The sequence below is a fragment of the Budorcas taxicolor genome, chromosome 13 (genome assembly GCF_023091745.1).
Source record: "Budorcas taxicolor isolate Tak-1 chromosome 13, Takin1.1, whole genome shotgun sequence".
Lineage (NCBI taxonomy): Eukaryota > Metazoa > Chordata > Mammalia > Artiodactyla > Bovidae > Budorcas > Budorcas taxicolor.
In genome coordinates this window covers 25229780-25257324 of record NC_068922.1, presented here as the reverse complement: position 1 = coordinate 25257324, position 27545 = coordinate 25229780, and the positions used below count along the sequence as shown (strand labels likewise).

Genomic DNA, 27545 nt, shown 5'->3' with positions numbered 1-27545 from the left:
GTGGACTGCAAGTCATTAATAAAAAGAAAAATGTGTCCTTTCTTTTATTATATAAATCTTTTCATGAAGCAATGACTTGATACAGCAAAACTTATTAAACCTTCAAATCTCTAGCCAAGTAAAAAGTAAATGGTTTTCTTTAAACACCCACTGCTGTGAATGTTGAGTTGGCTACATAAGGACCTAGCCTGATTACCAACTTGTTTGGAATTAAGTGTTTGCATTTTAAGTGACTTAAATTGAAAAGAATTTTTTTTCTTGTTCAAACTAGTTGTAAGAGAAAGCTTGATGTAAGATTTAAATAAGAAATTTGTTCATTTATTGAGCAATGATTTATTGAATGTCCATTCTGTGCCAGGCATTGTTAGGTCTCTGAGCATCAGTGAACGTGACAAAAATCCCTACTCTTCATTTTAGTTGAAAAGACAAACAAGCAACGTGTAAATGAATAAATGTGTAATTGTAAGTAGTGGATGACCAGTTCTGTGAAGTAAAAGCTTGGCACATACAGAAAAAATTTCCAAACTCTGTATTATAATTTTCAGAGTACAGCAAATGCCCTGTCTGTCTGTCTGTATTCCACAATTAACATGTTTAAGATATATTTGCTTTATCTGTCCATCCATATGTGTGTCTGAGTGTCTGGCTATTTAGGTTTATTTTTTTCCTTCAGATCATTTGAAAATTATGTTGCAGATATCCTTCTCATTATAATAATGGAAATGTAACAATATAATAATAAAATATGATAATTGATGATTACTAATACTTCATCCCTAAGTATTTCAACAAACATCTCTTCAGAATGAGAACATTCTTCCTTGTAGTAGGGAGTTAACTAGCATTTAGTTCTCTTACTTCCTTCAGTTGGGGTTGTCATAGCTAATGAAAAGTGACCAAAGGATTTAGAATATTTTTAGGTCATCTAAACATAGAGAGTTTATAGAGTTTCCTTGGGAAGAGATCTGATAAATAGAAATAGTTTTAAAAATTGAATGATAGCTACTTTGCAGGTGTATTTTTATGACTTTTCAAGTTTTTAATTCTTGAAAACATGGGACTAGTCTTCATCTAAACACTGTGAATGGAAATGCACATTTACTAAGAAATTGCTCCAGTTATAAGCCATGCTAGGCTTCCCTGGTGGCTCAGACAGTAAAGCCTCTGACTACAATGCGGGTTCGATCCCTGGGTCAGGAAGATCCTCTGGAGAAGGAAATGGCAACCCACTCCAGTACTCTTACCTGGAAAATACTGTGGACGGAGGAGCCTGGTAGGCTACAGTCTATGGGGTTGCAAAGAGTCGGACACGACTGAGCGACTTCACTTCACTTTTAAGCTATGCTGAGCACATTTATATGCTATCTTTTGAATCCTAGAAACTTTTCAAGAATGTTAAAACATATCTCTATGCTATCAAAGAAAGAGTAATCATTTCTTTAAGTAAAAAAATTTATTTAATTACAGCTGGACTATCTAGTGGCAAAGCAAGGAATTTGGATACCTGTCTTCTGTGGAAAAGCACAAGCAGTTTCCACTGTGTCTTGTTGCATTTTAAGGAGAGTTAACATTCTCTACTTTTAGAGGCTTTCTTTCAAAATAAATAGCTAAATATGTAAGCGGAGTTGATGATAGATGTTGCTTTATTTGTTTCTTTTTTTTGAGTCACTTTTGTGGTTCAGTTCATTTCAAGCCACTCAGTGGTGTCCAGCTTTTTGTGACCCCATGGACCGCAGCACGCCAGGCCTCCCTGTCCATTGCCAACTCCCAGAGTTTACTCAAACTCATGTCCATTGAGTCGGTGATGCCATCCAGCCATCTCATCCTCTGTCGTCGCCTTCTCCTCCTGACTTCAATCTTTCCCAGCATCACGGTCTTTTCAAATGAGTCAGTTCTTCTCATCAGGTGGCCAAAGTATTGGAGTTTCAGCTTCAGCATCAGTCCTTCCAGTGAACACTCAGGACTGATCTCCTTTGGAATGGACTGGTTGGATATCCTTGCAGAGAGCTCCAAGGGATTCTCAAGAGTCTTCTCCAACACCACAGTTCAGAAACATCCATTCTTTGGCTCTCAGCTTTCTTTATAGTCCAACTCTCATATCCATGCATGACTACTGAAAAAACCATAGCTTTGACTAGATGGACCTTTGTTGGCAAAGTAATGTCTCTGCTTTTTAATACGCTGTCCAGGTTGGTCATAACTTTTCTTCCAAGGAGCAAGCATCTTTTAATCACCATCTGCAGTGATTTTGGAGCCCCCACAAAATAAAGTCTGTCACTGTTTCCATTGGTTCCCATCACTATGAAGTGATGGGACCAGATACCATGATCTTAGTTTTCTTAATGTTGAGTTTTAAGTCAACTTTTACTCTCCTCTTTCACTTTCAATAAGAGGCTCTTTAGTTCTTCTTCACTTTCTGCCATAAGGGTGGTATCGTCTGCATATCTGAGGTTGTTGATATTTCTCCTGGCAATCTTGATTCCAGCTGGTGCTTCATCCAGCCCAGCATTTGTCATGATATACTCTGCATATAAGTTAAATCAGCAGGTTGACAATATATAGCCTTGACGTACTCCTTTCCCTATTTGGAACCAGTCTGTTGTTCCATGTCCAGTTCTAACTGTTGCTTCCTGAACTGCATACAGATTTCTCAAGAGGCAGGTCAGGTGGTCTGGTATTCCCATGTCTTTAAGAATTTTCCAGAGTTTGTTGTGGTCCACACAGTCAAAGGCTTTGGCATAGTCAAGAAAGCAGATGTTTTTCCGGAATTCTCGATGATCCAGCGGATGTTGGCAATTTGATCTCTGGTTCCTCTGCCTTTTCTAAATCCAGCTTGAACATCTGGAGGTTCACGATTCATGTACTATTGAAGCTTGGCTTGGAAAATTTTGAGCATTACTTTACTAGTGTGTGAAATGAGTGCAGTTGTGCAGTAGTTTGAGCATTCTTTGGCATTGCCTTTCTTTGGGATTGGGATGAAAACTGACCTTTTCCAGTCCTGTGGCCACTGCTGAGTTTTCCAAATTTGCTTGCATATTGAATGCAGCACTTTCACAGCATCATCTTTCAGGATTTGAAATAGTTCCACTGGAATTCCATCACCTCCACTAGCTTTGTTCATAATGATGCTTCCTAAGGCCCACTTGACTTTGCATTACAGGATGTCCAGCTCTAGGTTGGTGCTCACACCATTATGATTATCTGGGTCATGAAGATCTTTTTTGTATAGTTCTGTGTATTCTTGCCACCTCTTCTTAATATCTTCTGCTTCTGTTAGGTCCATACCATTTCTGTCTTTTATTGTGCCCATCTTTGCATGAAATGTTCCCTTGGTATCTCTTATTTTCTTGAAGAGATTCTAGTCTTTCCCATTCTATTGTTTTCCTCTTTCTTTGCATTGATCTCTGAGGAAGGCTTTCTTCTCTCTTCTTGATAGTCTTTGGAACTCTGCATTCAAATAGGTGTATCTTTCCTCTTCTCCTTTGCCTTTTGCTTCTCTTTTTACAGCTATTTGTAAGGCCTCCTTGGACAACCATTTCGCCTTTTTACATTTCTTTTCCTTGGGGATGGTCTTGATCCCTGCATCCTGTACAATGTATAAAAATTCATGTAAAAAAGTTTTATATGACAATTATGGATTCTTTATATTTGACACTCAATCAAATTCTGCCCAGCATTGCAGTCTAACAAAATGGATTAAATTCATCCCATACATGTATAAGCATTATTTTCTCAGTTACATCCTTTTTAAGGAGTCAGGGCTGTGTGTTCTGTTTTAGTTTCTGATTCAGTAGATCTGAACACACTTCCTGGGTTTGTCAGTACTGCCAATCTGGGGACCACATTCTGAGTATCTACCTGTTTGTCCCCTCTCAGTACTTCCTTCGTACTTATCACTTACTTTAAACGTTCTCTCATCCATGACTCCTTTTTTTTTTTACTTCTGTGTATTGAAACTGTCAGTTGTTCTTAAATGTTAGTGTGTAGGTGAATCACCAGGGAAAATGGTGGACAAAGCAGATTTCTGATTGGATTCCAAACATTGATTTTTAGCAAGTCTGTGAGCTGGTCTATGGATAGCAGTTGGTGAAGTCCTGACTTTCCCATTTGATCACCTGCTCCTCATCACCATGACTGTCTGTTGTGTTTGTCTGTTTTTTAATACTGTCGTATCATTCTTCATTCATAGGTCTGTCTCCCTCCCGCATCCCTAAAGGGAAAGAACTGCTTCACTTAGCATTATGACCTCAGTGCTTAATACCATGCAGTATTAAAAAGCAGTAGACTTGATAAAAATAAATTACTGAACAAATGGAAAAAGAAAAAAGGCAGTAGACTTGAGCACCACCTGTATAACTTAGCTCTGTGATCTTGGAGAACTTACTTAATCTCCCTGAGCCTCCGTGTCCACTTTTGTTCCATGGTAATATTTACTCACTATGGAAATTAGCTCTCAGGCTGGTAGTATTTAGTGTAGTAATTTACATACAGAATGTTCCCAATAAATGGAAACCATTGCTACTGTGGCGGTTGTGTTATGAAAGAAGCAAAATAAATGTTTGAGTTTGTGAAATACTCTTAATAATGACTTCAGCATTCAAATCCAGGATATGTGGTTAACACTTCATTAAAAGATGTTGGCTTAATTGTCTCAATTAAACATAGTTTCCTGTTTTGCTATTTTATGAAAATATTGTGAAGTGAAACCATGCCTTGGATCTTTTCTCTCCCACAGGAAAACAAAGAAACCGCTTGGAACCCATGGACACCATCTTTGTTAAACAGGTGAAAGAGGGCGGACCTGCTTTTGAAGCTGGATTATGCACAGGTGCTGATATCTAAACAGAGTCTAAATTTCTTACTTTGTTTCTTCCATATTTCATTTTCCATAGTTTTCTTTCTCCTTCTGTATGTTTCTTTCTTCCTCTTCATATTAGTTATTTCTGAGACCTAGTTAGTTATATGCTTCCTGATACCCAAATAGATACATTCTGACAGAAATACAGAGTTGTACGCAACTGAGCAACTTAGCACATGCACATGCAACTTGTGGGCACTTTTGTTGTTGTTCAGTTGCTAAGTGGTGTCTGACTCTTTGCGACCCATGTACTGCAGCACGCCAGGCTACTCTTTCCATCACTATTTCCATGAGTTTGCTCAAACTCACATCCATTGAGTCAGTGATGCCATCCAACCATCTCATCCTCTCAACCATTGCCCTTTTCTCTTGCCCTCAGTTTTTCCCAGCATCTTTTCCCAGGGTCTTTTCCAATGAATCAGCTCTTTGCATCACATGGCCAAAGTATTGGAGCTTCAACTTCAGCATCAGTCCTTCCAATGAATATTCAGGGTTGATTTCCTTTAGGATTGACTGTTTTGATCTCCTTTCTGTCCAAGAGACTCTGAAGAGTCTTCTCCAGCACCAGAGTTCAGAACTGTCAATTCTTTGGCATTCAGCCTTCGTTGTAGTCCAACTCTCACATCCATACATGACTACTGGAAAAACCATAGCTTTGACTAAACAGACCTTTGTTGGCAAAGGTCCGTGATGTCTCTGCTTTTTAATATACTGTCTAGGTTTGTCATAGGTTTTTTTCCAAGGAGCAAGGATCTTTTAATTTCAAAAAAACGGGCACTTTTAGTTACCACTTAATAATGGACTCTCAGAGGCCCTTTAAAACAACCTATTTTGCATACATTTAATTTTGACAAAGGTGAACAAGATAGTAAAATGATGAAGATATTTATTGATCTAATTAAAATAATCTTGACGCTCCAAATTCCAGAAGAGCCTGGCCTGCCAGAGATGAATTAGTTCATTCCACCACAAAGAGTAGCTTATTTTTTGGTTAAAATGGTAAATTTTCTTTATTTAAAAAATTTTTATCAGTATAGTTGCTTTATAGTGTTGTGTTAGTTTCTGCTGTGCAGCAAAGTGAATTGGCTATACTTATATATATAAAACCCCTCTGTGTTGGATTTCCTTCCCATTTACACCCCTTAGTGCATCAAGTACAGTTCCCTCTGCTATAGAGTAGAATTCTCATTAGTTATCTATCTTATACATCGTATCAGTAGTGTATATGTGTCAATCCCAATCTCCCAATTCATTCCATCCCTCCAAGTCCCCAAAGAGTAACTGAAGTCTCCAGTGCAATGCAAGCAAGCCCAGCTGCATATCTGCAGGGTGTGGTCTGTTTGTTCTAAAATATTCTGTGACTTATGATTTTCATAAAAACTAGCTAGGAGTTAGTTTAGAGTAATGCACACACTAAAATAGTTACCCCTTTCTCTTGTTTTTAAACATGAGATAATTTAAAATGGGAATTAATGAAAAACTATCTTTCACTGCCTTTTGATTAAAATATCTTTTCAGCTACAAGTATAAGTATTGGGTGTCATTCCTAAGATATATTAGGATGCACTGTCAATTTGTTAGTTGTTTTTTTGGTCATAGTTGAGGGGCTGTGCCAGGCACATGAAAAGTACATTTTTTCTATTTTCTTCTTTCCCTTGTCCTTTCTCTCATTTATTTTCTTTTATGCTCCATTGAATTTTTTTGTGTCATCCAGACATCCTTTACCCCATTAAAATGAAGAACAAGTTAATATATATAAAGTCAAACCCATGTGCATACCCATATTTAAGTTCTGCAGTGTAGCACTAATCAGTAAACTAAAGAGATTGGGAGAATACGACAAAGAAATTAGTTGGACTAAAATTGGAGGACGCTGAACTTCCCTTGTGGTCCGGTGGTTAAGACTCCACACCAGGGCTGTGTCCCTGGTTGAGGAGCTAAGATTCCACATATTGCACTGCAGAGCCAAAAAACTTAAAAAATAAATAAATAAAGTTAGGGGATTTATTTATATAAATATATAAATATTTAGAGATAAAATACTTTTTGAGGTTTCTAAATTCATCAGTTGCTGCACTCTTCATTTAAAACATTGTTATGTCTCATAAGCTGGATATATTAAAATTTAGGATCACTTTTATAAAAGATACTTTACAAAACAATGAGCAAGGATATATCAAAAATAAGTATATTACTCAGGAAGTATTACAAAAGTACTCAGAAATGACATTGTAAAGGAATTCCTCATGTGTTTTTTTAATTCCTCTTTGAAGGTGATCGAATTATAAAAGTCAATGGAGAAAGTGTTATTGGAAAGACCTATTCTCAAGTAATTGCTTTAATCCAGAACAGGTAAGTCTTGACATGATTAATTTTGGCCAAAGATGGGTTTTATAAATCAATGAAGAAAGTAGACTTAATACAATATTGTATTCCTATAAGAAGCTGATTTGATGTAAAGATAGGACACCTTCCTTTAAAGTTGAAAATGCATTTGAAAGTTGCCGAGAGCGTACTACCAGAGGATGGCGTATTTGGTGGCTTTGTTTTGGCAAATTTACTAGATTTGTAATTAAAATCCTTTTGAGCCTGAGAGGCATACATTTTAGATTTGCCATTAAGTTTCTTACTTTTATTTGAAGTGACAATCAAATTTGTTTATAATATGTATAGAAATACTTGCATATATAGTTTATTTTAAAACTACTAAGATAACTTATCTTTAAATAGTTTACTGAATAATATTCTTGGCTCAGGTTCATTTGTTTTAACAAAGACCACAAGAAATCATGTTTTAATCCACTTGTCTGCCTACTGTCTGCAGAATAGGATTTTGAGTTTTAGAGGTAGAATAGTATTTATAGAGTGACTGACTATAAAAATAATTTAGTCCAACTCTCTTTCTCTCTGTCACACACCTAGACTTTTTTAAAGTACAAATACAGAAATCAAAAGCCAAAGAGGTTGCCATATTAAATTTTGATCAAGAATAAGCCATGACTCTACTAGGGTCTGATTTCCAGATCATCATCACAAGAGGTGCTACCCAGATTCAAATACAGTAACTTTTAGGTGACCTATTGCTTTATATTAGCCACACTCAGTGGCCTGTAATTAAATTGAAGTTCACTGTTTTCTGAAGACCTCTATCAAGCTCCTCTAACCATGTCTGAAGCAGTTCATGCTATAATCTCACTTATTTACACGAGGATCCTTGGTGACGTCAGTGGTAAAAATCCTGCCTGCCAATGCAGAAGATGCAAGAGATGCAGGTCCAATTCCTGGGTTGGAAAGATCCCCTGGAGGAGGAAATGGCATCCCACTCCAGCTTCTCCAGTGGGCTTCCCCAGTGGCTCAGCGGGCAAAGAATTTGCCTGCCAATGCAGGAGACACAAGAGACACAGATTCAGTCCCTGGGTCAGGAAGATCCCTGGAGGAGGAAATGGCAACCCACTCCAGTCTTCTTGCCTGGAAAATCCCATGGACAGAGGCGCCTGGCAGGCTACAGTCCATGGCGTTGCAAAGAGTTGGACAAGACTGAGCGACTAAGCAGCAACAACGATTTACACAAATGCCCTAATACGTTGCCACTCTCAGAGCTGGGTGATCATGATTTATTGATTTCAGAGTATTCTTTTTACTATTGGATTCTAGGTGTTCCTGAGTGACACCTATTTGATCTTAAGTATTGAGGAAACCTGGGGACTGGTGAAGAATTGAAAGCCTCCCTCAGAGGCAGTGGGGAGATCTACCCAAATTTTCTTTTTGAAAATAATTTAGATCATGATAAATATAACAATATGTTTTGTCAACCTATAATTTAAGAGTTTTCAGGGTATTTCTTAACATATCATCTTTAAAAGTACCATTTTCCCAAAACAACCATAATTTAATCTTTGTTTTCCTCAAACTCCACATTATTATTATTATTATTTTTTTTTGGTTACTGATGCAGTTCATCTTTCACGATAATAACATTTTGGAATGACAGTCTTAATTTTTCACCAGTAAAGCAATTTGAAAAATTAAATAAATAAATTCAATAAATGTTTTTTTTTCATGATCTTATTTTTCTTTTAAAAAATTGTGTTCCTTTTGTCTGCAGTTGGTAGCAAATGGATTAATGCAGCACAAAGCCATTGAGATTCTGCAGTGTATTAATGTAAAAATGTATCCTTGCAGAAGAATTTATCTAAGCATCAGTATGTATTTTCTACCAACTCTAAATGTTGAAATTCAAGTACTTACATATTTTCTTAGTAGAATTTATTTGAACCTGTGGTTCTTACTGGTTTACTATTCTCTTTGCATTTATGAACCTAAAAATAAGGGTTCAAATAGAGACACCAGTAAATTATTAGATTTTGGGTTTTTTGTTGTTTGTTTCTTAATCTCATGATTGTATTGGGGGGAAATCTATCCAGTATTGTTAGGATAGATACTGAAGCCCTAGCTGGGGACAGCACCACTATCCTTGCATATCTCAGTGTAATTCTGATATCACAGGACTCAATATAATTTTTCCCTTTGAGCTGTTTTAAACCTAGAGAAACTTGTCTATTATTTCAACAGGACACTTGCAGTACCAAAATAAAATGAGACTTTGAGCTATTTCTATAAAAGCACTAAATTAAACCATGGAGAAGAAAACAAATAGTTGAGATGCTGTATGGTTTTTAAAGATAAAGCATCGTTTTGATGATTGTGATGGTGAACTCTTATTTCCTTCCCTTCTGAGGCCAAGAGGGAATATTTCAAAATTAGGATGCGTAGTATTGCTTAAAATGTTAAATTTGAGGGTTCTTTGATTATTTTCATGTTAATGGGTTTTTAACTTGATAAACAGTGAGACTATGTAGTAAAAATTTGTAATTTGTTCTGTGACCTGAGATTAAGGAATACATAATTATATATTGATGAGTTTTGTTCCAGGAATATTCAATACAAGTAATATACTTGGTGTTTCTAAATTAGAAGCATGTTGTAAAGAACACTTGACCAATTCTGAATAGCTCAAACATATGTACGTAATTATTATATATGCATAAAAAGTATTGCTTTTCATTTTAATGATTTGGATTTGAAAGTAAAGATTTTTAAAATCTGCAAGTTAAACTCATAAAAATACCTGAGTTACCTCTTTTTTTCCTTTATGTCCTTCTTGTATAATTTTTGCCCCCCCCTAAAATAGTTTATGTATATTCAATTTTAGTGATACAACATTGGAACTTAGTGTTATGCCAAAAGATGAAGACATTCTCCAAGTGGTAAGTTTTATTTGTTTAAATATGTGGATTGTTTTATAGTTATGAATGTTAATAAAAATTCTCTAAAGATAGAGGTAAATTAGATTTTTTTGAAAAAGATTCTAAAGGGGAAAACCTTTAAACACTCTGTTTTTCTTTACAGTTTACCAAAGAGAGAGAGAGACAGACAGACACAGACCATTGTCAATTTTTTACAGTTAAGCAACATGAGAATGTTTTATTAATTTCACAGTAAACTTGCTGTTGTCATTTGGAATGAGATTCCTAAAGAGTTTGTTTGCCCCAGTGTTGCATTCTAGATTATTCCTTTGACCAAAGCCAAACCTCAGAATGCAAGTGAATATTCCCAGGAATTAGACTTTTTAAAAAAATTATAAAGTCAGAAGTTTTATGAAAGCCATTTCTTATTTTTTCAGTAAGTATTACTGCTTATAAATTAACTTACCAAACAATTTTCAACAGTATCCATTCATTCCATTAGAAGGAATGTTCGCAATGAGTACAGGCCACACCTTAAGGGAAAAATATGTTAACATCTTAGAGAGGGAATGAAATTAGATAGCTGAAAACCTATAGCATTTGTCTTAAAATACCTTTTTCCTCTTGAGAAAGAAAACAAATTGAATGGAGTATTCAACTCCTTTATTAAACTCAGATATTGCTGATGGTAAAAAAAGACAAATTTCGTTCAGGAATACTTTTCCTCAGTTGACTTTTGTAGTTCAGCAGAATAAAACAATTAGATTGGGGAAACAGTAGTGGCTGCTGAAGTTTGTGATTTTTAGAAAACTTCCTTTTAGAGAATTGTCATTGCTGTTTCGGAGAAGGCAATGGCAACCCACTCCAGTGTTCTTGCCTGGAAAATCCCATGGATGGAGGAGCCTGGTAGGCTGCAGTCCATGAGGTCGTGAAGAGTCGGACACACCTGAAGCGACTTAGCAGCAGCAGCAGCAGCAGCATTGCTGTTTTACTTAGAACTAATGGAATTTTTGTGATAGGAATCAAAATAGGGATGTTTTTCATTTATAAGGCGTTAATTTGAACTTGGCTCAAATAATCTTTGGAAACACTTTTTCTTTTTTTTACAAAAAATATTACTAAAGCTAATCCTAATAATTCCACTTACGGAAGCCTGGTGTGCTGCAGTCCATGCGGTCGCAAAGAGTCAGACACGACTGAGCGACTAAACTGAACTGATTGACTTACACGTAAAATATAATTAACCAAAATTCGTGGAGATCAACTTTGTGTTTTCAAGGCAGGCCGATTTCATTTTAAAATGGCAGTTTTACTGATAAAAAGATTATCCTTCCTAAGTGCACAGTTCTGTTGAGGTCAGGGGTGTCTGATCAAGGAGGGATAACCATCCATGATGGTTTTCTTAATCAAGTAGAATTAGTTGCAGGGTTCCTACCCTGATCATTCAGCACAATGAAAGAGTAACAGTCATAACCATGGAAGGCAGTGAAGTCACTAGATTGAAAATAAAGAGGGGCTTATTCTCTAGGGCTCTACTTATGCAAAGGACCAGGAGGTGATACTAACAGGGTAGGGCAGACTTGACCTTGAACTGTTGTATTCTCCTGACTCAGAGATAGAGTGCTCTTCCGAACCAGAACTCTAGGGAAGAGTCATCTTTAGTAGACTCTTTCCTTGCTAAGGTGAAGGCACTGGTGGGACTTTGCTAGAACAGTGAAATAGTTCATTTCAGAGTAGCTGGCGATGAATAAATGCCAAGGGAAGGGAATCAAGCACAGAATGATCATCCTAGCTGATCATCCTGGTTGATGCAGGGGATCAGCAATGCAATAATGTTCTAAGGATGTGATCAGTAGGAAATTTAATTGATGAGTCTCTTTGTGTTTTATCTAAAGTAAAATCCCATGGGCGGAGGAGCCTGGTAGGCTGCAGTCCGTAGGTTCGCGAAGAGTCGGACACGACTGAGCGACTTCACTTTCATGCATTGGAGAAGGAAATGCGTGAAACCCACTGCAGTGTTCTTGCCTGGAGAATCCCAGGGACGGAGGAACCTGGTGGGCTGCCGTCTATGGGGTTGCACAGAGTCAGACACGACTGAAGTGACTTAGCAGCAGCAGCAGAGGGAAACTACAAATTGTTGCACCACAGGGAAAAGTTGGTTCACTGGGCTGACCCAAGCACACAGATCTTCAAAATTCCTCAGTAAAGGGTCCTGATATATTGTAACAGAAAAGTCATATTCTTACAACTTGTTGTTTTATTTTAAGCATAAGAAATTAAAAGCCCCACCTTCCAATGTAGGAGGTGTAGGTTCCATCCCTAGTTGGGGACCTAAGATCCCACATGCCTCACAACATGAAACAACAGAAGCAGTATTATAACAAATTAAACACAAACTTTAAAAACGGTCTACATCAAGAAATAAATAAATAAAAATTCTAAAGAAAAAAGTTAAAAGTCCATATCCTTGATAATGAAAGAAAACCTCACCTTTAAACCCAGTCTTCATTCAAATTTGCATGTCCTGTAATTTCTTAGGAAATTGAAGGAGTGTATATAGTTAATGTAGGCTATGCGTTGTTCCCCAAAGAACATCAAAATGCAGAAACTTCTTTTTCACATAAGTGTTTTTAGCTAGGATATCTACAAGTGTCATTTTAAAAAGCTATTATAAAACACAAAGAGAATCTGGGATTTAAAAAAACATGTGAAAATAAGGGGCCTTCAGAAGTATTTATGTTGCTCTTAAATCTGTTACTTAAAATACATGCTTGTAAAGATGTATTTGTCCCTGTGAGGTTGAATATTCATTGTAAAGAAAACAGGAACATTTTTACAGCCACTGTAAACATCATTTACCCAAGAGAAAGCTTGTTTTCTCAGTTTACATATGTTTGCCTGGGTAACAGCAGGATGGGGTGCCCATGAACTTTTGCTCCTCAAGTGATGTAAAGACCAAGTGGTTCTAGAGGTCCTCAGCTTATCTTTGAGAGGCAACCTAGAAAATTTGATTTAAAACTTGCCTCACGGAAGGACTGGTATATAATAATAAATCTCATAATTTACAGAAGACAGTGATACAGTGTTGAAAAGTACAAAGTATTGGTAAAATTAAGAATTCTTCATTATGTTATTAAACTAGTGCTGGTAATAGTACTTCTTTACTTGGCAGCCTTGTTTTTTAAACATATCTGGATCCACAATATGTTTAGTTTTGTATTCATTTCAGTCGTGTGATGGTCTTATGTTATGATATTTTAGACTGCGATCATAATCTTAGACAGGTTCATATTTTTATGGTGATATTGCAAAATAAAAAGCACTTCCTGTTGGACTGTTGCACTTTTAAAAAAGTGAAACGATTGTGTTGCCTTCTCAGACATTGAATGAAACAGCCATCACCCATCAAGTCGCCTAAAGGGCGATAGTAATAGTGGTAGTGTCAGTCCCTCTGTCGTGTCCGACTCTGTGCGACCCCATGGACTGCAGCCCACCTGGCTCCTCTGTCCATGGAATTCTCCAGCGAGAATACTGGAGTGGGTTGCCATGTCCTCCAGGTGATCTTCCGGACCCAGGGATGGAACCTGGGTCTCCTACATTTCAGGCAGATTCTCTACCATCTGAGCCACCAGGGAAGTCCCTAAAGGGCAGTGCTAAGGGGAAAAAAAAATTATGGACCCACAGTAGGAGGGCTAGATCTGAGCATTCTTTTCCCTTCACACCTCAAGACATTTTGGTAAGCCTTTAGCACCATGGACTCAAGACTGAATTCTGAGTTGGTCAGTTGTGATGGCTCTGGAGACTCTCAGGTGTGTCTGGTGTTTGACAAGGGCATTTGGAGCCTACTCTATGTTATTCTCTGTTAAACACAGCCGGGTTAAACAGCTTTTCTGGTGTAACAGGGAAGAAAATGATGGGCTAGGACTTGAACCCACGCAGGTCTGAGACTGTATATAGCCTGTAGTTGAAGCTAAACCACCGTTCCACACTGCCATTGGGTCCAGATGAAGCAGTCCGGTGGCTGACACAGTCACACCGCCTGTCAGGGTCCGAGCTATCAGGGTAACCAGTCTCTGGGCTCTGCATCCACTGCCCTAGTTACCACTCCATGAATATTGTCACATCCATTGAGAAACGTAATTTACCCAAGTTTTCCTTTAGATTTATCAGAAGTACTTTCTAATCAAGTAATTATTTATTATGTTCCACACTCAGTGTACTATTCTCTTAAAAATTAGGTGTTCATTTGCCACATGTGCATCTGGGTGGTCCTGCTTTAGAATAGGGAAACAAGAACAGGAATTCTGGAAGGTTCTTTCATATTTTGAAAGTTTGAAGCAGTTACTTTCTTCTGCTTTCTTATCTTATTTTAAATATATTTTTAAGAAAGAATCTGCCTGCAATGCAGGAGACCCTGGTTCAGTTCCTGGGTCAGGAAGATCTGCTGGAGCAGGGGTAGGCTACCCACTCCAGTGTTCTTGGGCTCCCCTCCTGGCTCAGCTGGTAAAGAATCCACCTGCAATGTGTGGGAGACCTGGGTTCGATTCCTGGGTTGGGAAGATCCCCTGGTGAAGGGAAAGGCTACCCATTCTAGTATTCTGAAGAATTCTGTGGACTGTATAGTAGTCAGTGCACGGGGTCGCAAAGAGTTGGACACGACTGAGTGACTTTCACTTAAAATAATTATAAGACTATACATGCTTGTTAGAAAAGTTTCAACTGATTTAGAAAGTATAAGCTGTCCACAACATCCCCTTCTCCCATGCCCCACTGTGACATATCTGGCGTGTATTTGAAAATTATACAAGCACGATAGGTGGTTGTTTTTGCTTTTGTCATAGATACAGGTATTAACAGACCAGCCTGTTAATGGTGGACTGGTAGGCAGGAATTTTAATCTTAGTAGCTTATTTATTCTGCACTCTTTTTGTTGGTTTGTTTTTATTATTTACTAGACAGTAAATACAGTCTGGTAATAGTAATACTATAGTAATGGGTATGGTACTAGTGACTTTGATGCAATTCTACTAAAACTGAACTGAAAGATTACTTTTAGATTATTTAGCTACTGTTAGGCACTGTACATATAATTAAGATCCAGACTGTTAACATTACATTTTATTTAAATGCTCTTTACAATTCTAATTCCAAATGAAGACATTTGTAAGGCATCTATCCTTACTCCCCTCAACCCCCATGTAGAGAACCCTTTGGATCTGTACGCACGACAGGGTTGCTCCTATTCTGTTTTCATATAGATATGGCTTGAACTTTAACATTATAAACTTTTAAACTACTAAGCTACTATAAGATATAAAACTTAAGAACAAGGGTAAAGGAAATTCAAGAAAAAACATAGAGTGATATTTAAAAGGACTAATGAAAAAAATTGGCCAGAGTTTTTTTTTTTTTTTTGGTCATTGCCTGTTGAATTTCTAAGTGCTAATCAGTCTGAAAAAAATCTGAGTATTGTCTAATTCCATCAAAACTTCTGGATATATACTATGAAGTATCCATTTGGACTTAAATGTAAAAGTCAAAGTGATTATGAGCCAGATATGCAATTCTTATGACATTGGTCTCAAAAATTTCTGGGCCATGCCATGGATGGTTGTTGTTCAGTTGCTAAGTCACGTCCGACCCTTTGCAACTCTTTGGACTGCAGCAGGCCAGGCTCTTCTGTCCTCCATTGTCTCCCAGAGTCTGCTCAAATTCATGTCACTGCAGACAAACATTAACACAGGATGATTTTGACATCATTATAACAGGATATAATTATACAAAAACTATATAAACAAATATCATTAGATAAAGAATACTTTAAGTGATATTTTGTTCTGTTTAATTGGTGCCTGTTGACAATTCAGAGATTCCCAATGGGTAGTTAAAACATTGAAATGTCTGACTGTGACGTCTCAGTGAAAGACTTACTTTCTGACTCACAAGAAAGCACACCACAGTCACAGCTATGAGCAAGTTATAGAGTTTTAAATTCTGTTTTCAGAATGGGAAACTTAATCAATGGGTTCCATGTTCACCTGGAAGAGTTGAATGCTATAATCCACCCCAGTGTTTGCCCAAGCCCTGGCTAAAGCTTTCCTTAGTAGGCTGTTTTCCAGAAGAAAACCGAATGGCATTATGGGAGAAGAGGACTCCTTACAATGCATATTATCTGTTCCTAGTTTACTCCCCTAGCTTATCATGGAGCTAATTTCTGTCTGTTCCACACCTCTTAGCATAGCCATTGAAATTTATTCTCATGACTTATCTGGAAGACATATACTAGCGACAGTGGCCTTAGAGCACTGCTGATTTCCCCAGGAATGTTAATTGAATGTATTGGTTTTTAAACTTTATGAGAATGAGAAACATTTAAATAGATAACAATCTTTTTTAGTATCCATGAAATGAGAGACTATGTGAGGAAATTCAATACTACTACTGAATAAATTCTTACTTTAGTTGTCTCAAGCATATTTGCTTACATTAGACAATAATACTGTATCTATAAGCTATTCTGTTTAGTCAGTCCACTGGTAATGCTTGGTCCATGTGTATGTATTTTAAGGACCCCTTTGCCATCACTTCACCCAGAAGTGAGGACCTATGAATATAGACTAGAAATTTTAGCATTATCTAAAGTATGTCAAATACCTTTCAAGTATTTAATATTGGTTGACCAAAAAGTTTGTTTTGGCCAACCCAATAGTTCTGGTCATGTACTTCTATTATTAAAAATAATACTCCTCCCCGAATTTGAATAAAGGAGATATGTCTAAATTATTAGTTCTAGAGCAGCATTTCTTAGCAGAAATTTGAATTGTGTAAAAACCCCCAGGGAAAAAAATGGGTTCCATGGCCAAATAAATTTGTAACTTCATGTTGAGTTTTACAGCGTATGTTAATGTAGTAGAAGTTTTGAGAAGTCACGAAACCCATCAGCCAAACTTTACTTTATTGAGCATAGGGGATACACCCTTTCAGGTGATGTTTCATAAAACTGCACACACATGCTCTGGAAATACCGAACCAGACAACACACTCATCCGCACAGTTTTCCTGTCATGTAACAGTCTCAGTGTGACTGTAATCAGCATGAAAAAGATAGGCTTATTACATCAGTGGCAAATGCCCAAAATGTCTATTTGGATTGACTGTTTTCACACCTTTACAGTATTATGGTATGCATGTTTTCTTTCATCTACTTGGCTTTCATTTCTCATGGTCTCCTGGTTCAGATTTTATGGTATTCATTATACATGAAAAAGAATTACTCTGGAAGCAGTATTTTTTCATGTCCACTAAGTAGTTATTTTTTTAAGTGAATCAAACAGGACAAAAGGGACAGTGTGGAAAGATCTTAATTTTTGAGGGAAACCCATTTAACCCAACAGTCGTTCTTTCATTCCAAAGTGCTAGTGTCAAGGCAGTGGCAGTCAGCTGACAGCTGGTGGTTGTGCTCCGATTTACAGGGGAAGGAGGAGGTTGTACTATTTTAAATGCATAATAGAGCATTCGTTTCGTCATCTGGAAGCAGAGATGGAAGAAGCTCAGGGGAACTGAGAGGCATCAATGTTGTTCCCGTGGAAGGGAAGCTTCCTAGCACATTATCAGACAGCAGCGCAGATCGAAGGAAATATCTGTCAGGAATGCATGTTACCAGATGTATTTTGCTTTCAAGAATGGTAGACAAATCAAATCAGAGCCAGATAAAAGCCTGAGAAAAAGATGCTCAGATGGAAACTGAAGTTAATCTTTATGCCTCACTGCCCTTTACTTCTCTTGGTACCTTCCAGAGGATTCAGTATAGATGTATTTTTAGCTTGCTGTTTTCCAGCATCAATATGACAACATGATTCTGTCTTTATGTCAGTAAGCAGCTTCTACTATGTTTTCCTATTTTCTGCTAGCTACAATTTACAAAGGATGTCACAGCTCTGGTAAGAACTGCACAGAAGCCATTTCCTTGCTTTTAAAGTCATGTTTTGTAGAAATTTGTAATAAGCCAGTCTATTAAAACTGTCAGTTTGCTTAGAGGAATCTCTTCGTGGTGTTAATCTTACTAATTTGCAGAATGTGTTTGTGATACATTGTTTTCTTTATCATTTTTTTCTTTTTATGTTTGATTTTTGTATCCTGTGCATAACTGGTGTTAAAACATAACATTTATCTGCATCCCTGTATATTTTTGAAGCATCTCACCTTCTCTCCTTTCCTAGTACTTTGCTGTTACGTTATGTTATGTTTGTGGCTGCACTTGAGCTTTGCAAGCTGTCTAATGCAAAGACAGGAGATAGTTTTGAATTAAGCTTGTTTTGATTAGGAAAGAATATGTAACATGACGCCACACCTAACTGTCTCAGCTGTTGAACATAGTTCTGAGTTACCTTAATTAGCTCTGTTTTATAGAGTCTCTGTATTTAATTTGTTGCTTTTAATTTTTTAAAAATATTCCTAGATAATTTCATAAATAGTTGATTAAAAAAAAAAATTGGAACTGCATGCTTGCCTGTTCATAATAGAGAAATGTCTCCTTAAAACAGGTAAAAGAGACCAAATAAATTTGTACAATACAATTTTGCATGAGTGTAAAATAAAAAATATAAATTATATACAGGAAGATGAATTACCTTTATTTATATTTTATGCCTTTAATATGTGCATATTCTCTATTTGAAAAATTTTAATAGTTAACATGGCTGTTGGAGGACCTAATTTATCAAAATGGATTATTTTTAGCAATTCAGCAGTTATTAATTGGCAAGACAATGTTCAATATATTATTTATCATAGCAGTAGTGCCTAGAGTAAAGATGTATTTGGTGAAGATTTTTAATATTTTCACCTTCACTCTGGCAAAAGATCAGGTTCTTCTTTTGCTGTGAGACTTTTTAGGCAGCCATTTAACCTGCCAACTGCTAGGGAGAAAAAAAAAACAAACATAAAACTTAAAAGGGGAAATTTTTGAAAGCAAGATGTCCATATCTAATTATGGTGGGTGGAATGGATAGAATTTGATGTGTTTCAGATCTTTTGAGAAAATAGGCAATTGTAATTCATATTTTTTGCAAATTCTATAGTTTATTTGCTTTCTGAGAGACTAGCTGAATTTGTGGAGTCCCCTTACATTGTGTCTGCATGCATGCTTTAGCGAATGCCACTCGGGAGCAAGGCAGGGCACCATAAAATAAGAGTATATCACAAGATTGGAAATGTGTTCCTTTGATGAGTTTGAAGTGACCCATTTCTCTCCTCTCCATGTAGGCGTATTCTCAAGATGCCTACCTGAAAGGCAATGAAGCCTACAGCGGCAATGCCCGCAACATCCCTGAGCCCCCACCAGTCTGCTACCCTTGGCCGTCATCCGCCCCTCCCGCCATGGCGCAGCCCCCTGAACCACCTCCTCCAGACTCAACAGCAAGCAAACCGCAGACTAGCCCCCCAGTATTGACGCAGCCCGGTAGGGCCTACAGGATGGAAATCCAAGTGCCTCCGTCACCACCAGAGGTGGCCAAGTCCAACACAGCAGTGTGTGTCTGCAATGAGAGTGTAAGGACTGTCATTGTACCTTCTGAGAAGGTTGTAGATTTATTACCTAACAGAAGCAACCACACAGTTCCCGCTCACAGAACTGAGGAAGTGAGGTATGGCCGAAACGAGCAGCCCTCTTTCAAAACAGCGACGAGAACCACCTCACCACCGTCCTCAGTTCCCACTGCCCATCTCATCCACCAGCCCGGCTCCAGGTCATTGGAACCTTCTGGCATTTTACTTAAATCTGGCCACTACGGCGGACACTCAGAAGGTCTGGTGAGCAGATCTCCAGCTGTGGAGTCTCCTTCTGTAACTGTCAACCACTACTCTCCCAACTCGCATCAGCACATAGACTGGAAAAACTATAAAACTTACAAAGAGTATATTGATAACCGGCGCTTGCACATGGGCTGTCGGACCATTCAAGAAAGGTTAGATAGTTTAAGAGCCGCCTCTCAGAGCACAGCGGATTATAACCAGGTGGTGCTGAACCGCGCTGCCCTGCAGGTACGGCGTCGGAGCACCTCTCAGGACCGAGTGCCCCAGTCCATCCAGGTCCGGCAGCGCAGCGTGTCCCAGGAGAGGCTGGAGGACTCTGTGTTGATGATGTATTGTCCGAGGAGTGCCTCTCAAGGTGCGCTGACATCTCCTTCTATTAGTTTTAGTAACCACAGAACTCGCTCGTGGGATTACATTGAGGGGCAGGGTGAAACCTCGGAAAACGTCCATGCTGAATGTCCACCGCCGGATGCAAATGGTGAACGAAAGCAGACTTACAAGTGGAGTGGGTTCACTGAACAGGACGATCGGCGAGGTATTTACGAGAGACCCAGGCAGCAAGAAATTCACAAATCTTTCCGAGGCTCCAATTTTACAGTGGCCCCGAGTGTGGTGAATTCTGACAGCAGGAGAGTGAGCAGCAGAGTCGGGGGATCAGTGTCTCAGTTTAAAAAAATTCCAGCAGATCTAAAACCCCTGCAGCCCAGCAGAAATTTTCAAACTACCTGTGGAATGTCCCAGCCTCGAGGGATTTCCCAGGACAGGTCACCTCTTGGGAAAGTCCGAAGTAACTCTGTGAAAGCGCCTTCTACGCATGTCGCGAAACCACCCTCCAGCCAGAACTCATTTGTTTCTATCAAAGACCAAAGACCAGTAAATCACTTGCATCAAAACAGTTTATTCAATCAGCAGACATGGTTACGGACGGAAAGCGCCCCCGATCACCAAGTGGACACTGGGAAGCCCCCCTCTCTTTCTGGAGCTTCTGTTAAGCCCCCTGCTCTGGCAAGTGAGAATGCTAGCACTCCAGATTTTGAGTTATCCGTCACTCAGAGGAATCAAGATTTCAATGTACAAGAGGTGGAAATTCAGCAATCGAATGCTGTAGATAATAAAGAAACTGTCATCCTAAGAGAAAAACCTCCGTCTGGTCGCCAGACACCGCAGCCTTTAAGGCATCAGTCTTACATCTTAGCAGTGAGTGACCAGGAGACAGGCTCAGACACCACCTGCTGGCTGCCTAATGATGCTCGCCGGGAGGTCCATATAAAAAGGATGGAGGAGAGGAAGGCCTCAAGTACCACTCCACCTGGTGATTCCTTGGCTTCCATCCCATTTATAGGTAAGCTCACCTCATAGTTGTTGGTTAACATGTCAAATATGTCACAAATCTTTCCAGCAAAGTATTTCTAGTTTCTAGGAATTTTACTCTGTGATCTTGAAACACTTGTTCTGAATTTTCTACACTCTGCTAAAAACCAGAGCCATAAGCTTTTGTTTTTTTTTTTTTAAGTATTTTTATTTATTTATGCTGCACCTCACAGCATGAGGGATCTTAGTCCCCTGACCAGGAATCAAACTCATCCCCCTGCAGTGGAAGGGCAGAGTCTTAACCACTGGACTGCCAGGGAAGTCCCCAGAACCATAAGCTTTTACTCTCAAAAATTATTTCTAGCATCAATTTTCCTTTTTTTATTTTAAATTTTGCATACCCAATACCTATTGTTAATCTTGATTTTGATGAAACATATCCCTACCATCTGGGGAGACTCAGGGAACCAAATTGTGCTTGGTTGTTGATTCAGCTGAAACAATAGCCAAGTAGAACAGTTTGGATGACTAGCAATCAACCTTTCATTTCATCACTGCTTTTTACTTTCTGAAGCTGATTTCTGTATAAATTTTAATTCATGGGCCGACTGAAAAGACCTCTTTGTTGCTGAATTACTCTGTCTTAGAATAAATCCTGGAATAGATGGGGAGAAATTACTTAAATGACAAGCCTGTGCCCTATCTAGAACATCTATCACGTTCACTGAGGCTTTAGACTGCTCCCACACGCCCCAAGTATATTATTCACACAGCAACCAGTACATTTTTAAAAACATAAACCAGATCATTTCACTCCTGATCAGAACCCTGGTTTAGCTTCCTATGTTACTCAGAATAGAATCCAAAATCCTATGGCAGGCTAGGCCCTCCATGATCTGCCCCACAACCGCACCGCACCTCTCTGCCCCTACCTCCCATTTTCTGCTCATCCCATCTTTGCACATGCCAGCCGCCTAGCAGCCCTGGAACACACCAAGCACACCCTGCTTCGGGGCCCTGACACCAGTTCCCAGCCCTGGAATGCATTCCAGAGATATTCACAAGACTGTCTCTCTCAGTACATTTGGGCCTCTGCTCAGACATTACCTTATCAAAGCAGCCTTTCCAGACCAGCCTATCTGAAATACACACAGAACCTGACATTCTCTATGTCCTTAAGCTACTGTACTTATCTTTATACCACTTGTTTCCACTTGACATTGTACTTTTTTTTGTTATTACATCTTTCTCTGCAGATCTAAAGCCTAAACTTTGTGAGAGCCAGGATTTCAGATCTTTTTATTCACATCTTTGTCCTTAATGTCTGGAACCACTGCCTGGGGTAGAGAAGGGACTCAATAAATATTTGTTGAAATACTAGATGAATGATAATTTTGAGATGATAGTATAAACGTGTAGCAAAACAAAACAAACTTTTATCAAGTCTAAGATATCATCTGCTAACAAGATTATCGTGTATGTCCCTTAGTATTATCCTCATGTAATAAATGACAAACTTAAGCTATGGAGGGGTTAAATAACTTGCCCAAAGTCACACAGTTAATAAGCAATAGAGACTTTGCTGATTCAGCCTCATCTCAGGGCATAACTCCAGAGGGCATCATTTGTACAGAGTGCATCGTGAAGAGCGTCCTCTGGAGGTGTGTGATGCAAGCCTTGCTTTGAGCCAAGGTCATACTCTTCTTCAGTGGATAGGTTCAGGAAGAGTTTGCCATGATTTTGTAATACAATGTGGTTCTTTGAGTGCTATTTCAGAATTATTCTTTTCTAGAGAAATTTTTTAAAGCTCTTGCGCTGTTGGACTGTCATGTGACACTATCAGAATCAGCTTTTTAAAAAAATTCCATATAACTCACATTTTTAAAATATATGACATATTCAAATTGTAAACATTGTAGGGAATCTCAGCCTAAATTGTGCTCCTGTTTATATCTGTAACCTTAAGGCCAGCCCCGCTAATAGCAGAATTTTATTGTAGATGAAATGGTATAAAAATGATTGTTTTATGATTTTTTTTAAACAAACAAAAAAAATCCTGCTGTATTTCACAGGCCTGTGAGACCAGAATAATAGCATTATATTTGTTCCTACTTAATAAGAATAATATAATCCAATTATATTATAATAATAAAAAGTTTGCTAGTTACATCTGTTAATATTTCTTCCTAGTTACTACTAGGTATAGGAATAAACCAAAAGGTCAGTTATGTTATTAAAGAGAACTTTGGCTAAAATATAAAACAAAAATCTATTTAATTGTATATGCATATAAAGATTTAGAAAAATGATTAAAAGAGACCATTTTGTTTGTTCATTATAAAATAAAAATGCTCACTAATTATTTCTGAATCAAATTCTACTTCAAGTACTTATTTCAGTCTTTTATAGTTCCCAGTGAATGACATCTTTTGTTTTATGAGTCGTGACTTAAAAGTCCCACAATATAGAAATGACTTTATAATCCATTTACTTCTTATATGCCTCCCAGAACCTTAATGTACTGCATATGATTACTCTGGTATGTCATTTGATCGGCACCAATGGAAAAGGGTAGAATAAAGAACTGAGATATGAACACAGAATTGATTTCACTGTTTTGGATGTAAACTGGATTTTTACATGGATGTAAGCGTTCTTAAGTACCAAAATTTAATATTGAAATCCTTCTATATTGTTGAGCTTCAGAGTTTTATCTGACCAATAGGTCTTTCTTTTTTTTTTTCTTTTTCTTTTTAATTTTTAGCCACATCCCATGGAATATGGGACCTTAGTTCCCCAACTAAGGATCAAACCCATTCCCCCTGCGCTGGAAGGCAGAGTCTTAACCACTGGACTGCCGGGGGAGTCCCGGTGTTTGTCTTTCCCATCTAGCTATTTTCTAAAATGTGTGTCTTCCTAGGATAGACACCAGCATTGAAATGGAGTAAAAGAGACCATTTGCAATGTTTCTCAAAGTATTTTCTGGGAACACTAATTCCATTTGATAAAGGCAGGAGGTGGGGGGGGCGAAGATTAGTGATCAAATAAATTGAGAAATGTTGAGTTTTAAAAATTAAGTTCATCTATCATAGAACTCTCAGGAATGTACTCCTTATATCTTATAAGTTTTCTAGGCAGGATATAGTACCATTTGTCTCAGAGGTATTTGACCATGAATCCTTTCTTTTATTTAGAGCATTTCAGTTTCCTTGGAGAATGTTGGACTATGCTTTGTGCTTTTCATGAAACATTAAATTAGAAGGAAAAAAGAATTAAGGCTTGCTTTTGTAGCGTCACACTCCAGAGTCTTAATAGTCTGTGATTTTAATAATTATTTTTGTTACTTGAAAGCATTATAACCAATGGAAATAAATAGGTGCTTTGGCTTTATTTCCCAAAATATCAGAGAATGGAGCCAATTCATTTACTTCATTATCTGTGTAATACAGAGATAATGAAACATCTTGCAGAAAGAAAAAATTCCAGCATTTTGTTATACATTTAACATCTAATAGTCCTCTGGGGTCACAAGACTTAGAAAAGTGAAGAAAATAAACCACTTTGTTTTTAAAATTAAGAAGATCAGTCATTAGCAGTATTTTGTTTATACCTACTCACACCCTTGTGGCTCAGCTGGTAAAGAATCCCCTGCAATGCAGGAGACCTGGGTTCATCACCTGGGTTGGAAGATGCCCTGGAGAAGGGAAAGACTACCAACTCCAGTATTCTGGTCTGGAGAATTCCATGGGATGTATAGTCTATGGGGTTGCAAAGAGTTGGACACGATGGAGCGACTTTCACTTTCACTATACCCACATGCCCTGTAAAGCTTCAAAGTATGTCCTGAAAATAAATTTCAACACCTGTCACAAGTAAACACAAAATACAAGATGAATAATGAGTTCCTAAGTAGTTTGTTCTTTAGTAGCAGGTATTAAGGTATATTCTCCAATCTTGATTTTTTGTGTTTTTTTTCCTATTTTTAATTGAAGGATAACTGCTTTAAAATGTTTTCTTAGTTTCTGCTGTACATTGACATGAATCAGCTGTATGTATACATATATTCCCTCCCTCCGTTCTGAGCCTCCCTCCCACCCCCTCACGCCACCCCTCTAGGTCATCATACTACTACTCATAACTATTAATATAAAAAAGCCAGTTGTATTACCCACTTCAATTTCATCTAAAATTCGTACTCCCCTCATTTTTGCCATACTTTAAATATTTTCTCTTGTTCCTCTCACCCTAGAGTTGGCCAGTACGTGTGTACCAAATTAGGATTAGCCTAACTAAAATTGAATTTGGTTGATATAGCCCGTTGACACTGGCATTTAAAACCAATTCAGAAATCTTAGAGCTTGTAGGATAGAGCTGGATCACAACGTTGTTCTTCACAGCATCGAACTTGACTTCCATCACCAGTCATCCACAGCTGGGCGTCGTTTTTGCTTTGGCTCCATCTCTTCATTCTTTCTGGAGTTATTTCTCCACTGATCTCCAGTAGCATATTGGGTACCTACCGGCCTGGGGGGTTCATCTTTCAGTGTCATATATTTTTGCCTTTTCATACCGTTAATGAGATTCTCAAGGCAAGAATACTGAAGTGGTTTGCCGTTTTCTTCTCTAGTTCAGGAGAACTTAGTTATCTGAAAGTTACCCAAAAGGCATGGGCCTGGGTGACTAAGCAATAATTTTGAATTTAATATTCACTTTTTCTAGCTCAGATTTCCCAAGTTTGAGTTGGCATCTTCTTACTAGATAAATTTATGTTTCAAGTGTAACAAAACTGCTCACCACAGAATAATTTTAGATGTTCATTTATCTTCCTTTTGGTAGTAGTGTTGGCTTTTATTCTGTAACATTTCAGACTGATATATAGCATCCCTTGTAGAATACTATGCTTATTTACTTAGGGAAATAAATTTTTTAAAAAAACTTTGTACTTATAAAAATTATAGAATCATTTCCCTCAATCAGATTTTCTGGATTTTCAGCTAGTTCCTTTAATATTGAAAGTAGATCCAATAATAACTACACTCTCAGTCAGATCTGTCAGTTTTTAAAATAAATTCAAACCTCAGAAGCCCCCTAAGAAATCTCCGGCTTATGAAAGCCCCTAAGTATTTTATGTTCTTACATAAATTAAACAGATAATTTTACCCCTATTGTGGATTTATTGTTGTAGTCCTCTTGAGCTATAAATGACCCTTCTGATAATCCTAGCCCAATTTCTTTATACGGAATGAATTTAATATCCAGAGGAATTAAGTAGCTTTCACAAAGTCCAGCAAAACAGGATCTAAATCCTTTGACCAGCAGCTCAGTCTTCCCCATTCCTAACATCTGGCTTATTCTTTGTGCTAAAATTAATCATCCTAAAGATAAATTTGTGAAATCGGTACCTAATATATATTAAATTATTTTAAGGTAAATGTTCGATTCCTTGAAATTAATGTTTCCAGCATTCGTCAGCTCGCAAGCGGGGTCATCTTTCATACACACATGCCTCTCACATTCACACAAACATGCTGCTTTTATAGTTTGGGTTCTGAATACCTGTGAACTTCGGTATCTTGATGATCAGTTTGGTGAAAGTATTAATTGTTTGGTGAAAGTGTTAGTCGTGTGCGACTCTTTGCGACTCCATGGACTGTAGCCTCAGTCCATGGAATTTTCCAGGCAAGAATACTGGAGTGGGTTGCCATTCTTTTCTCCAGGAAATCTTCCAGACCCAGAGATCGAACCCAGGCCTCCTGCATTGTAAGCAGATTCTTTACCATCTGAGACATCAGGGAATTCTCTTAATTGTTCAGTAGAAGCAAACAATTTAATTTTGGGTAAAAGCAACTCATTTGATTTCTTCGATCATATTCTTGGAATTCTTTGGAATTTAGTAATTCCAAACTAGAGTTGAAACTGTGTGACTAGACTTTTAACAGAGGACTCTGTCATTTACTGTTATTGCTGTGGTGTTCAGATCTCTATCTGGTTCTTTTAATACTGGGTACCACTGATTAGTTCTGTCATTGTTATCATTAATGATGATGCCATTTAACATCCCAATATTTATTTTCATTTTGTCTTATAGATGAACCTACCAGCCCTAGCATCGATCACGACATTTCTCACATCCCCGCCTCTGCGGTCATCTCTGCCTCCACCTCCCAGGTACCCTCCATAGCAACGGTCCCTCCCAGCCTCACAACTTCAGCTCCATTAATCCGACGTCAGCTCTCCCATGACCAGGGTACGTTTCATTGAGTAGTTACGTGAATTGTCTCACATTCTCAGTTTTCCACTTAGGGTACTGTGGTGAC

General features: G+C 37.9%; 1 protein-coding gene across 1 annotated transcript in view; it reads left to right on the top strand.

Moving 5' to 3' along the window:
- ARHGAP21 (Rho GTPase activating protein 21) overlaps positions 1-27545 on the top strand; it is a 131369-nt gene that overhangs the window by 80204 nt on the left and 23620 nt on the right. The window contains exons 5-10 of the mRNA XM_052650710.1: positions 4736-4828; positions 7132-7210; positions 10071-10125; positions 18015-18044; positions 19369-21259; positions 27317-27475. Of these exons, the coding sequence (XP_052506670.1) occupies positions 4736-4828; positions 7132-7210; positions 10071-10125; positions 18015-18044; positions 19369-21259; positions 27317-27475 (2307 nt within the window). The remainder of the gene's footprint in view (positions 1-4735; positions 4829-7131; positions 7211-10070; positions 10126-18014; positions 18045-19368; positions 21260-27316; positions 27476-27545) is intronic.